Genomic DNA, 14,802 nt, shown 5'->3' with positions numbered 1-14,802 from the left:
GACCCTGGTGGAAGCAGCTGTGGAAGGTGAAATGCTGACTGATATCCAGACTATGTTGATGGCGCCAATATTACAGGCAGTGCTACAAAGTACACAGTGCCAACAGCGTTTATGTAGATGAAGCCGGTGCTATTAATAATACCTCATGGTGCAATACTGGAGAGTCAGGCACAAGAAGGCATAATAGGTCTTTTGCTGTGAAGAATGCCTATCAACATTGAAGTTACTGATATTGGAGGTATGTGCTCCTCAGACTGAAAAAGTGATACCAGACTCAATGATGGCCAAAAATGATGGCTTTCAGCATTCTGAGGAGGTCACGGGAGAAGAAGAGGAGAATCTTTTTTCTCACGATTTTGGTTTGGGGGCTGGAGCAACTAGAGGTGCACTCCTCATCGAAGAAGTCTCCATCCTCTCATGGTCAGGGTAAGGCTCTGAAAAGGGATGCAGCACCTGCCTTTTCTAGTAAACGTACTTTAAGGTTGAAGTTCCTTTGCTTTTTTTTGTTGTTGGAAAAGAGAGGTACATATTGAATATTTGTCCTTAACATGTTCCTGATCTGAACAAACTAGACAACACAAGTTTATTACTCACAGGAATCATGGCCCTGCAAATGGCACACTGCTCAAATCCTGAGGATCTCTGCATGGAGAGACCAACCCCCAGCGCAACCTAAATAAACTACACTAAACACTATCAGAGAGACATGGCGGGTGAGGTAATACCTTTTATTGGACCAACTTCTGTTGGTGAGAGGGACAAGCTTTCAAGCCACACAGAGCTCTTCTTCAGGTCTAGGAAAGGAACTCCCAGCAACACAGCAAAGTACGAGGTAAAACATATTGTTTAGCATAAGTAGTTAGTAAAAGATCATTCAAGGGACCAAAAAAACCTGATGACGGCCTCCAACACAAAAACAAACAAGAAATCATCACATGCTCCCATACACTAGAGGGAAAAACAAAACCCAGGAATGCTACCTGGAAATCACAAGAAATCCAAAACAACTATATATATATATATATATATATATATATATATATATAAAACCCTAAAAAAACTGATGACAGTCTCCAACACAAAAACGAACAATAAAAGATATTACCTCACCCACCTTGCCTCTCTAATATCCTGGGACCAACATGGCTACAACTACACTGCATTAAACATTATCAACAACTATTTATAAAGGTTTTGTAGAAGCTGGCTAACAAGGAAAAACAAAGCTCAAGAGCAACAGGAAGCATCAACTCTCACCATGGACAGTGAGAAAGAACTGAGTGGGAGGTGGCAGCCACACCCCTTTTATACTCCAGCTCCATATGTGAGCATAGCAGAGGTGCATGTGTCACTAATACTGCAGGCAAAAGTCTCTGACCTGAATGCATTGGACGCACATACATCTCTACAGTGGAGAGTGTGAATGTGTGTTTGTGTGAATGTTCCCATAGTTAATTTATTACTGCTTTGACGGTTCCAGAAGGACTTTGTACCTACAGAATTAAAAATATGTCAATGGCTATAACTTTAGCCAGATTGTTCCAAAGGGTCTTAATACCGCAGGCACATAAAAGCTTAGGCCTGTGTCACATGATGTGCTCTAATTCTTTCCCACTCCCCTCCCCAGATGCCATGTAGGATGACATCTTGGGCTGGTTATAGCATGGCTCTGCCTTGAATTGTTTTCTGGCGAGCACTACAGAAAAGTTATTTTTCATTTAAATTATTTTTTCATGACATTTTATTAAATTAGCCCATCTGCCTATTAGCTATTATAAAAAGACCGTGTGTTTTATAACTAAATAAGGTATATGGTAAATCCCAGCAATTCCATCACCCAGTCAGAAACAACCTATTAGGTTGTCCTTTCAAAGAATAGTGTGGAATCATTCCAGAGAAGTACCCTTGGATGAACATTTTACATTACTGATTAACATACTGCATGTTAATTTCAATTATAATGACATTTATGATGTAGATATTGCCTTATTGGGGTGTGCCCTGAGGTCAGTCAGTCATTCATGCTCTCACACACTTTCATTAAAGAGTTATCTTCACGGCATCCCTTTCGATATTAATCTATTAATTATATTATATTAGAAAGTGTGTGTGTGTGTGTGTATGTATATATATATACACATACACACACACACACTCACTCTTAGATAGAGAGTATATATATATATATATTATATATGAAAGTAAATATTATAGTACATGGGAAAACCTTCAATGAGCCCTAAAATTCACTGAGATTAAAATATAAAAATCATAGGATTATTTGGTAATGTGAGAGGACAAGTGGGAAAGAAAGAATCATGCCCAGATCTAGTGATATATGTTTGATAAATAACTTCAAAAATAAATGTGCTCGTATCACCCTCATAAATTTCATTCAGAAATATTTCTGCTTCTGAAATAAGTCACATTTCTTTAATTTAAAAGACCAAGAGCCCCTTTCCTACTGAAAACATGATAGTTTCACCACTGTAGCTGGACAGTCCCCATGAAAAGAACTTAATCAGTGGCAGAAGCAGGTGAGTCTCCTTCACATAATTTAATGCACATGACTTAAGAGAAGTGAAACAACTAGATAGATGAGACACAATTCTACAGTTCTATAGTCTTTTCAAAAATCACATTTCCTCTTTCTACTCTTACCTTGAATCTGTTAGTGAATAGCTCCAGTTTAGGGAACAACTCTCTGTTGGTGTACAGACTCTGTAGAGCTTTCAAACACTTCAACCTCACTTCACCTTGCTAAAGAAAAACACACTAAGATTAGCCAAAATATCCTAATGAAACGCACATGAAGATTAAGTAGCATCCACCTAGTAATCTCTAGTTTTGTTATTCATTTAAAATTCTATGTAAATAAGTTACCAAAACCAACATCGTTAAACAATCTAGCAGTTAAATTAAAATGTATAAAAATAATAGGGAATGTTCTACAAAAACAAGTGTTATAATTCTTCTGCTTCTCTATACAGAAAAGACCCAACCTGCACCACTGAAGTTTATGGAGGCAGGACTGAGTGCAAAGTTGGCTTCTAAAAGTTCTTTCAGTTGATGTTGAAAACAAAACAAACAAACAAAAAAACTGAAAACCAGGAAAAAAAATATAAAAATAATTTGAAACTCTTGTCTGTTGGGGTATCTAAGGGTTAAGTAAAGACCTGGGTAACTGCTATCATGGTAATAGGGAGTAAGACACAGGCAAGCACTATTTCTTCGCTTGATAGATGAAGTTGCCATCCTTTTCCTTTCCCTTCTGCTTGTTAAGGATAGATAAGTGTTGCAGCTGCATAAGGAATATGGTTGTCTGAAGGATACCCTTTGCGTGAAGAAGTGTTATCTCCCCCATCCTTTCCTCTCCTGGCTACATCAACGAGCTCAGGGTCATGGCCCCTTCCTCCCTCCCCTGTGAATTGATGATTAAGGGAACTTGTGGCTACAATTACTGCAAAGAAATGTATCTGCAAGGTAAAAATATCTGTATAATATGCTTAATGCTGTAAACAGGGGTGAGTATAATTATATTCAGTATATAGCTATTAATATTCACTATATAGGCATTCATATTATTAAATAAGGGTTTTGGGGGGCATTGTAGTAATGTGGGTATTTACATATTAACTTAGATAAAAGAGTGTGATATGATTAATTTGGGGCTTACTCGACAATTGGGTCGAGGGGAACAAGTACAGCAATAAAGAAGTCCGTTTACTCACTCCACCTCTGGGTCCTCCTGCTCCTGCTTTCCATCTCTAACAATGTCTTCTGAAGATGTACACTGAATATGCAAAAGATTGACCCCCTAGTGAATTTTTTCTCTTTACAATATGAAAGGCTGATCTGACTTTGCTCCATGTTGTGATCTTGGAGAACAGCCATTAGCAGGGGGCATCGGTCAGCTTGTGCAAAATTTCCACAAGTACCGATCTCTTCTCAATGCCTTTTCAAACACACTGTATGGTAAACAAAGCTAAGAAATATAAAAAAGAAAAACCCATCATCTCTAACTCTGAGGAGATGGGGGGTAGATAAGTGCCAATCTAGTGAACCTATCTATCATCAGGAAACAAACTACAGTTAATCAAATGCACCAGGTTCTGGCAAAAAAAGTTATCCGCAAAGATTTATAAGCTCTAAGAATCCATGGTGAAAAATACCATGTGTAGGCAATGAAAAGGTTATAATTGGGAATTTACTGCTTAAAAATTCATAATACAGTGTATCTAAGTAAAAATATCATAGAATCATAGAAACGTAGGGCTGGAAGAGACCTCCAGAAGTCATCAAGTCCAGTCCCCAGAGCTATGGCAGGACCAATTAAACTAAGAACATAGCTGACAGGTGTTTCTCCAAACTATTTTTAAAAAGCTCCAATGATGGGGATTCCACAACCTCCATTTGAAAGCCTATTCCAGATCTTAACTATCCTTTAAGTTAGAAAGTTTATCCTAATATCTAACCTGAATTTCCCTTGCTGCATATTAAGCCCATTACTTCTTGTCCTAACTTCAGTGGACATGAGGGACAACTGATCACTGTCCTCTTTATAACATGTTAGAAGACTGCTATCAGGTTCGCCCTCCGCCTTCTTTTCTCAAAACTAAATGTGCCCAGTTTTTTTAATCTTACCTGGTTTTCTAAATCTTTTATCATTTTTGTTGCTCTCCTTTGGACTTGCTCCAATTTTTCCATATCTTTCCTAAAGTGGGGTGTCCAGAATTGGACATAGTACTCCAGCTGAGGCCTCACCAGTACCGAGTAGAATGGGACAATTACCTCACATGTCTTACACACAAGACTCCTGTTAATACACCCAGAATGATATTAGCCTTTTTCACAGCCACATCACACTGGTGACTCATTCAGTTTGTGATCCACTAGAACCCCCAGATTCTTTTCAGCAGTACTACCACCTAGCCAGTTATTCCCCATTTCATATTTGTGCATTTGCTTTTTCTTCCTAAGTGAAGTACTTTGCACTTGTCTTCATTGAATTTCATCTTGTTTAATTCAGACCAATACTCCGATTTGTCAAGTAATTTTGAATTCTAATCCTGTCCTCCGAAGTGCTTGTAATCCCGCCCATCTTGGTGTTATCTATAAATTATAAGCATACTCTCCACTCCACTCTCCATAGTCATTAATGAAAATATTAACTAATACCAGACCCAGAACTGCCCCCGGGGGCCCCACTAGATACACGCTCCTGGTTTGACAGTGAACCATTGATAACTACTCTGAGTATGTCTTTCAACCAGCTGTGCTCCCACCTTTTAGTAATTCTGTCTAGACCACATTTCCCTAGTTTACTTATGAGAATGCCACATGGGACTCTGCCAAAAGCCTTACTAAAAATCATGATATATCACATCTACTGCTTCCCCCTCCATCCACTAGGCCAGTGAGCCAAAGAAGGAAATTATGTTGGTCTGACATGATTTCTTCTTGACAAATCGATGCCAGATATTCCTTATAACCCTGTTATCCTCCAGGTGTTTACAAATTGATTGTTTAATAATTGTTCCCATACCTTTCCAGGTATCAAAGTGGGCATAAGGCACCCCAGAAAAATAATACAAGTCACTGAAACCTCATGAAAAAGACAGGGTTTGATTCTTGTGTCTGCCTATACTGTGCTCATTGCTGGACCTCAAGGGCTGCTCAAAATAATATATAGAAGTACACAGAAGCAACCCTTGAAGAACTACAGTTACTATTAAAAACAATGAGGAGTCCTTGTGGCACCTTAGAGACGAACAAGTTTATTTGGGCATAAGCTTTCGTGGGCTAAAACCCACTTCATCAGATGCATGGAGTGGAACATACAGTAGGGAGGTACAAATATACAGCATATGAAAAGATGGGAGTTGCCTTACCAAGTGAGGGGTCAGTGCTAACGAGCCAATTCAATTAAGGTGGAAGTGGGCTATTCTCAACAGTTGACAAGAAGGGGTGGAAATCACTTTTGTAGCGCTAATGAGGCCGATGTAAACAAGGTGGCCCATTTCAAACAGTTGACAAGAAGGTGTGAGTATCAGCAGGGGGAAATTAGTTTTGTAGTGACCCATCCACACCCAGTACCAGCAATGCCTCTCTGCCATGTACACTGGCCAAACCGGACAGTCTCTAAGCAAAAGAATAAATGGACACATATCTGACATCAGGAATTATAACATTCAAAAACCAGTAGGAGAACACTTCATTCTCTCTGGACACTCAATAACAGACTTAAAAGTGGCAATTCTTCAACAAAAAAATGTCAAAACCAGACTCCAACGAGAAACTGCAGAACTGGAATTAATTTGCAAACTGGATACCATCAAATTAGGCCTGAATAAAGACTGGGAGTGGATGGGTCACTACAAAAACTAATTTCCCCCTGCTGATACTCACACCTTCTTGTCAACTGTTTGAAATGGGCCACCTTGTTTACACTGGCCTCATTAGCACTACAAAAGTGATTTCCATCCCTTCTTGTCAACTGTTGAGAATAGCCCTCTTCCACCTTAACTGAATTGGCTCATTAGCACTGACCCCCCACTTGGTAAGGCAACTCCCATCTTTTCATATGCTGTGTATTTATACCTCCCTACTGTATGTTCCACACCATGCATCTGATGAAGTGGGTTTTAGCCCACGAAAGCTTATGCCCAAATAAACTTGTTCATCTCTAAGGTGCCACAAGGACTCCTTGTTATTTTTGCTGATACAGACTAACATGGCTACCACTATGAAACCAGTTGCTATTAAGTAACCTCTTTCCTTTTGGTGAGCTTTTGCATATTTCTACTCATGAGAGGCTGGTTATTGTCAGTCCTTGGTCGGGTGCCCTCTAGCTTGGATGTTTCTGTGATTACTATTGCAGAGGAAGCTTAAGAGATGACAGACTCTTGTAATGTGATTTCTGTGGTATAGAAAGCATAAGGTAGGTTATTGTAATTCTAGACCATCGAATCTTGGAGAGGTCTCCTCCTGAGACAAGCCTAAGAGGTGACATAAATGGCTAAAGCTATCAGGAAAAATCTTGCAGATATAAAATGATTTTGATACGGCGAGATTGCTGCAGACCTCTCCTTTGACTTGTATGGAATCCAGAACTGCATCTAGAAAGGATATCTGCGGGACGGAAACTAGGGAAAACTTTTCCCAGCTGATCTGAAGATACTGCAGGCTGTCTGAATTAATAACCTGAGTAGGTTACTGGATCTAGTTCTTGTCATCCAGTTGTCTGAGTAAGGATAGAAATTGATTTTTCATCTTAAGTGGACAGCCATCATTGCCAAGCACTTGGTGAAAACTGTGTGTGCTGCTGACAGTCCAAATGGCAGGTCCTTGTATTGAAAGTGTCTGTTGCTCACACTAAATGGCTGTATTAGTACATGGAAGTACATGTCCTTTAGGGTGAAAGAACTGTGACAGTCAGAGGGCGGGAGGATGGGGGTGATGTTTCCCAAAGACAGCAGGCAGAATTTATCTTTTGATGAAACTCCTCAGTTTCCACAAGATAATATGGTGGAGAGGTTCTTTCGGATGAGGAAGTGCCTGCTGTAGAAGCTTTTCCTTTGGTACACAATCTGAACCTGTTCTATGGATCCCTCTGTAGAAGAGAATTCACCTAGAAGTAATATCTCATCAGGATCCCTGAAGAGATGTGGAAGCAGGATTTAGAGGCAGCCTAGAGCTGAAAAGGATGCAGTGAAAACTGAAAAGGATGCAGTAGCCATTCTGCATGATCTGATTTCAAGCTGTTTAGTAGTGGGCCTGCTGGTCCTAAAGGAAAGTAAAGAACACAATGAAATTGGTTCTGTACTCCTGACAAATGCATCAAAACTGAGGAGGCTTAAGACTGGGAGGAACCTCCTGGAGACTGGTGTCTTGCAGACTGGTTTTTAGACTGCTTTCTGGTACACTGGAGAGAATGACTAAAAGTTTCAGAATGTTGACATGGGAACATTGCATTGCCTTTTTTAACAGGAGCTTGAGGACAAGGAGTATTCCTTTTTAAAAGCTGAGCACGATGTTTTAATGTCATGGTAACTACAGGCCTGTTAGTTTGACCTCATTTGTATGTAAGGTCTTGGAACAAATTTTGAAAGAGAAAGTAGTTAAGAAAATAGAGGAATGATGATAACTGGGATAAAATACAACATGATTTTACAAAAAGTAGATCATGCCAGACCAACCTGATCTCTTTCTTTGAGAAGATAACTGATTTTTTAAGACAAAGGAAATGCAGTAGATCTAATCTACCTGATTTCAGTAAAGCATCTGATACAGTTCCACATGGGGAATTATTAGTTAAATTGGAAAAGATGAGGATTAATATGAGAATTGAAGGGTGGATAAGGAACTGGTTAAAGGGGAGACTACAACAAGTCATATTGAAAGGTGAACTGTCAAGGCTGAGGGAGGTATCTAGTGGAGTTCCTCAGGGATTGGTCTTGGGACCAATCTTATTTAACATTTTTATTAATGACTTTGGTACAAAAAGCAAGGGTGTGCTGAAAAAAATTGTGGATGACACAAAGTTGGGAGGTATTGCTAATATGGAGGAGGACTGGAAAATCATTCAAGAAGATCTGGATGACCATGAAAACTGGAGTGTTAGAAATGGGATGAAATTTAATAGTGCAAAGTCATGCACTGAGAGACTAACAAGAATTTTTGCTATAAACTGGCGACGTATAGCTGGAAGTGACAGAGGAGGAGTAAGACACTCTGTATTGGTTGATCACATGATGACTATGAGCCACCAATGTGATGTGGCCGTGAAAAAGGCTAATGCAATCCTAGGACGCATCAGGTGAGGTATTTCCAGTAGAGATAGGGAAGCATTAGTGCCATTATACAAGGCACTGGTGAGACTTGATCTGGAATGCTGTGTGCAGTTCTGGTCTTCTACGTTTAAGAAAGATGAGTTCAAACTGCAACAAGTGAAGAGATGGGCTACTATGTTGATCAGAGGAATGCAAAACCTACCTTATGAGAGAAGACTCGAAAAGCTTGGCTTGTATAGCTAACCAAATGAAGGCCGAGGGCAGATATGACTGCTCTCTATAAATACACCACAGGGATAAGTATCAGGGAGGGAGAGGAGTTATTTAAGTTAAGCACCAATGTTGACAAGAACAAATGGATATAAACTAGCCATCAACAAGTTCAGGCTTCAAATTAGACAAAGGTTTCTATCCATCAGAGGAATGAAGTTCTGGAACAGCGTTCCAAAGGGAGCAGTGGAGGAAAAAAACCTAACTGGCTTCAAGACTGAGCTTGATAAGTTTATGAACGGGATGGTATGATGAGACTGCCTAAAGTGGCATGTAGCCAATCTGCAACTGCTAATAGCAAACAGGGTGGATAAAAATCAATTTTAAAAAAAATTTAAAAATCGTATTTTTTTTTATTTAAATTTTTTTTTTTTTATAAAATGCGTTTTTGGGAAAAAAACCTATCTAAAGATAGTTTTAATGAAGATACATTATAGCTCAAAGATATCTCATCATGGAATAGGGATTATAAATTCTAATTCTATAGTATGAGACAATATATTCATGTAATGTTTAAGAAAAGTTTTGTAAATGAGTTCCAATAGTTCATGGATTAGGGACTCAAATTTATGGGGCTCCAGAGGCTTCTGTATAGATTATTTAGGTTAATCTTTCTATCTACTGTGACAGGGTCAGGCCAGATGGCTATAGGAGAGTAATAGAAGGCAGATATATTAGCCCCAGGCAAAGTAGGTCCCTTTTCCCTGGGTAAGGTAACAGGGAAGGTTCCAGAACAATCAGGAACCTTCTGGAGAGAATTAAGACAGGATGATTAGAACACCTGCAGCCAATCAAAAAACTGCTAGAATCAATTAAGGCAGGCTAATCAGGGCACCTGGGTTTTAAAAAGGAGCTCACTTCAGTTTGTGGTGTGCGTGTGAGGAGCTGGGAGCAAGAGGCACTTGGAACTGAGAGTGAGAACACGGAATGTTGGAGGACTGAGGTGCATAAGCATTATCAGACACCAGGAGGAAGGTCTTATGGTGAGGATAAAGAAGGTGTTGGGAGGAGGACATGGGGAAGTAGCCCAGGGAGTTGTAGCTGTCGCACAGCTGTTCCAGGAGGCACTCTAGACAGCTGCATTCCACAGGGCCCTGGGCTGGAACCCAGAGTAGAAGGTGGGCCCGGGTCCCCCGCAAATCCTCCCAACTCCTGGACAGACACAGGAGTTGTCGACCTGGACTGTGGATTCAGAAAAATGGCCAAGCTGAGGGCTTCCGTGAAGCTCCAAGGCGAGCAAATCCACCAATAAGCACAAGACCCACCAAGGTAGAGTAGGAACTTTGTCACACTACCCAATAGGACTCAGTGCTCAGTCTAGAAGAAACCATCAGAGATGCTTACTTTTGCCATTCTCAAACTGTGGATTTGTGTCTCCAGAGATAACACCCTTGTGAACAGGAAAAATGTTTTTAAATAAATAATATATAGAGGTGAGAAAAACAGACCTCAACCCTATTGTCCCTCTGCAAATTTGTGTACACAGAGTCAATCCTTACCTTGCTCTAAAAGTGAAAAGTTTCAAAAAGTTCAATGAATAGAAGATTGTTGGGGGCGGAATAGATCTGGACAAGGAGAAAAAGTCTGGAGAAAAATGTGAGAAGGGAGGGATAGGCAGTAGAAACAAAAGTGAAACTGTTTAGCAGCATATTCCAGAAGTCTTGAGGTCTTTCTCATTGAAGCCTTCATTGATTTGAGATCTACCATATCATTCTCCCACTAGAAGGGAAAACCTATAATGGCAGCAAGCCGTAAGAGAGACTCAGTTTGGGAATATTTTAATGAAGTTCCTCTACCCGTGGGTAAGACGGGCATGCATGCAAAATGCAAACAGTGCAACAAAGAAGTGCAAGGTCTGGTTTCCCAAATGAAACAACATCATGAGAAGTGTTTTTTCTCAGGAGGAAGCTGCCTTGAAGATGATGAAAGGAACATGTCTGAACATGCAGGATCTTCAGGTTGGTAAACTTTTTTATTTCATACTTCTTGCTTAAGGACTGCCTGTCTTCCTTCTGGACGAGTCTGGAATTCTCATGTTTGAGCAAAAAATATAGTTGTTACTCTATGGTACTGTATGATCATTTTAGATGCAGTTGTGATAAAAAATAAATAGCTGAAATAAGCAGATCTTCCTTTTACAATTTCACCTTTAAAGTAGTACTGAGTGTCAGTGAATGCAATGAGTAATACTAATTGAGCAGTATGGTAATAATAATTGAATAACTGCACTGACTTATTTTGTTTAGAAGAATCCATCTTCAAAATACAGAATTCTGAAGACTATCCATCTTGAAGATCACCATCATTTTCTATAGTTTCAGAGTTATCTGCCAATGATAGTGTGTCAGTCACATCATGTATGTCACATAGCCACAGTATATCGCCTGTAGCAAAAAAAAAAAAAAAAATCTCCATCATCCAGAAACAACCACAGATACGTTTGTGATAAGAACCAGCAGATGACAAAAAGAGGTAATTGATGAAAAAATTGCCTGGTTTGTTTCTGCAAGAAACTCTACTTTCCGTATGATTGAGAACCCACACTTCATTAACATGGTTCAGTCATTAAGACCAAGATACAGTCCACCCAACAGAGCAGATGTTGCAGCAAATTGCTGGATAATGTGCATGAAAGAGAAATTGAGCAGCGTGCGAAAGGTTTAGGGGGTGAAATTGTTAACCTGAGTCTTGATGGGTGGAGCAATGTCCACAATGATCCTGTTGTATGTGCTTGTGTGACAACAGAAGAAGGGAATGTCTTCCTTACAGAAACAATTGATACATCAGGAAATGCACACACAGCAGAATACTTACAAGAAGTAGCAGGAAAAGCTATAACAAACTATGAAAAAAAATTCAAATGTCTAGTATGCAGCTTGGTCACAGACTATGCTGCAAATGTAATCAAGATGAGAAGAAATTATTTAGAAGAGAGTCCCAAGCTAATAACATATGGTTGCAGTGCTCATTTGATGCACCTCCTAGCCAAAGACTTCAGTGTTCCAGTAATAAAGGCTAATGCTGTTGAAACTGCAAAATACTTCCATAACAACCACTTTGCAGCAGCTGCTCTGAAAAAAGTGGGAGGAACCAAGCTAACTCTCCCACAAGACGTGCGATGGAACTCAGTAGTGGACTGTTTTGAGCACTGTATCAAGAACTGGCCTAATCTGATGACAGTTTATGAACAAAATCGTGAAAAAAACAGATGGCACTGTCACAGCCAAAGTTCTCAACATTGAGCTTAAGAGAAATGTTGAACACATGCTGAGTACCCTGAAGCCTGTTTCTGTAGCCTTGAACAAAATGCAGGGAAATTGCCGTTTTATTGCTGGCGCTGTTGAAATTTGGGAGGAACTGAGTGAGATCTCAAAAAGAGAAATAAGCAATGACAGAGTTAAATTACAATAATTAAAAGAACGAATGGGACAAGCATTATCTCCAGCTCATTTTCTTGCAAATATTCTCAATATTTGGTACAAAGGTTAAACCTTAACTGCTGAAGAAGAGGAGTTGGTTATGACATGGACACCCAGCAACCATCCTTCCGTAATGCCAACTATAATAAACTTCAGAGCTAAAGGTGACCCATTCATAGAATCATAGTATAGAATATCAGGGTTGGAAGGGACCTCAGGAGGTCATCTAGTCCAACCCCCTGCTCAAAGCAGGGCCCCCTAATCAATTCAAGAAATATGTGTTTGCTGATGATGTTTTAAAGAAAGTCACACCAGCGAACTGGTGGAAGTCACTTAAGCACTTGGATTCAGAGACTGTTGAAGTGATAATCTCACTTTTAACAGCAGTAGCTGCTTCTGACGGTGTAGAAAGAATATTTTCTTCCTTTGGACTAATTCATTCCAAATTGAGAAATCGTTTGGGACCTGAAAAAGCAGGAAAGCTTGTTTTTCTTTTCCAGATGATGAACAAACAGGAAAATGAAGGTGAAGACGAGTGAGTTAGCTGCAGAAGCCAATATTTTAAGCTTCTCATGTTGACCTGGCTGACATAGTTGATTTAATTTTTGTTTTTTGTTTTTTTAAATATTTCATTTAACTATTTTAGTTAAAAACAATTTTAACAAAAACAAACCTGATTTTAAAAAAATTGAATGTTTAAATAATTCAAAAATTCATATGCTTGTTTTGTTAAAATATTACATGTTTGTTGTTGAAGAAAAAAATCCAGAATACATAACGTTGTTGTTTTAGTTAAATAAAACAATTTAAATGTCTGTCTGGTGATGTTCTCCTCCTAATACAGCATAGCAAGAAAATCCTCCAAATATTAGTGATTAACCTGTTGAACTGGAGATAGTTCGCCTCCCAATGACTTCATAAATATCTGCTTCAATTACCTTTGGTAAATGAAATAACCAAACAATCATTCATTTTCTGATATAGCTGTAAAACTAATCTGAAAAGTTTTCAAAATAAATCACTTAAAAAATGTATCATGTGTACCTTCTAAAAATGAACGCTACATCTATCTCTGCGTTGTGAAAAATATGTATTAAGGTTATAACAACCAACAAGAATGCACTTTTATGTAGAAATCCATGATTAAATCAGGTCTTCCTGACTAGTGATTTAAATCATGATTTAAATGAAATCCACCCTAGTAGCAAATATCCCAAATAACCAACGATGGGACACAAGATGGGGAAAAAATCTGAGTTATTACCAAGAATTCTTTCCCAAAGGTGTCTGGCTGGTGGTTCTTGCCGATGTGCTTAGGGTCCAACTGACTGCCATATTTGGAGTTGAGAAGGAATTTTTTCCCAGGTCAGATTGGCAGAGACTCTGCAGGTTTTTCACCTTCCTCTGCAGCATGGGGCACGGGTCATTTGCAGGTTTAAACTAGAGTAAATGCTGGATTCTCTGTAATCTGAAATCTTCAAATCATGATTTGAGGACTTCAGGGACTCAGCCAGAGGTCACATCAGAGGAGTGGGAGGGCAAGGTTCTATGACCTGCAATGTGCAGGAGGTCAGACTAGATGATGATAATGGCCTCTTCTGACCGTAAAGTCTATGAAACTTTGTCTCATTTAAACTATTGCAAGGGTTCATCCACTTTGTGAGTGAACACACCTTCTCTCTTGCTGTCTTTCTAAGAAAAGGACTTCAGTTCTTATCCGGGCTCCCACAGATACCTGACAAGAACAGCCAGGAGTATCTCCAAAATGTGATGTTTGTAGCCTAAGATCTAGCTGTTTCATTGGAAGCATTATAGGTTGCTTTCAGGGAATGTTGAGAAACAAGCTTGCCCTCTTCAATGAAACCTTTAGCTGCTTTCTTATTGGCTTCCAGTAAATGGTCTATTCCCAGGATATATAGGAAGCTTTCCTTTTCCTCTCTCTAGATTGGAGGATACCAGAGATCACTGTCTCCTCCTGTTGAGTAAAGATGACTTGGAGGCCCAGGTTATTCCTCTCAATTGCCAGCTGACTGAAAGACTAATGAAGCATGTAATAAAGTCAAAACGCTATTTAAGTCTCTCCGTCCATACCATTCCAGATAGCAAGTATTCTCAGAGGTGTCCCTGGAAGACCAGTCCCCTTTCCCATGACCAGAGGAAAAGCAATATGGAAGGGAACAGCTGATAAACACTCCAGTGAAGACAGAACTCATCAAAAAATTCAGACATCAGCTAGCACGCAGTTATTTAATTCAACTACTGATATGTGCAGGTGATGACAACCTTCTCATGGTTTGCCCTGTCACATACTTAGATATAAC

The 14,802-nt window shown here is 39.4% G+C and overlaps 1 protein-coding gene across 4 annotated transcripts in view; it reads right to left on the bottom strand.

The window, feature by feature from the left end:
• Positions 1–14,802, bottom strand: part of STAG1 (STAG1 cohesin complex component) — a 378,319-nt gene that overhangs the window by 175,381 nt on the left and 188,136 nt on the right. For all 4 annotated transcript variants that reach the window (XM_048863147.2, XM_048863151.2, XM_048863150.2 and 1 more), the window contains one exon: positions 2,662–2,760. In XM_048863147.2, coding sequence (XP_048719104.1) covers positions 2,662–2,760 — 99 coding nt within the window. The remainder of the gene's footprint in view (positions 1–2,661; positions 2,761–14,802) is intronic.

The sequence above is a fragment of the Caretta caretta genome, chromosome 9 (genome assembly GCF_965140235.1).
Source record: "Caretta caretta isolate rCarCar2 chromosome 9, rCarCar1.hap1, whole genome shotgun sequence".
Lineage (NCBI taxonomy): Eukaryota > Metazoa > Chordata > Testudines > Cheloniidae > Caretta > Caretta caretta.
The sequence above is the reverse complement of the archived record's forward strand: the minus strand, read 5'-3'. Positions and strand labels throughout refer to the sequence as shown.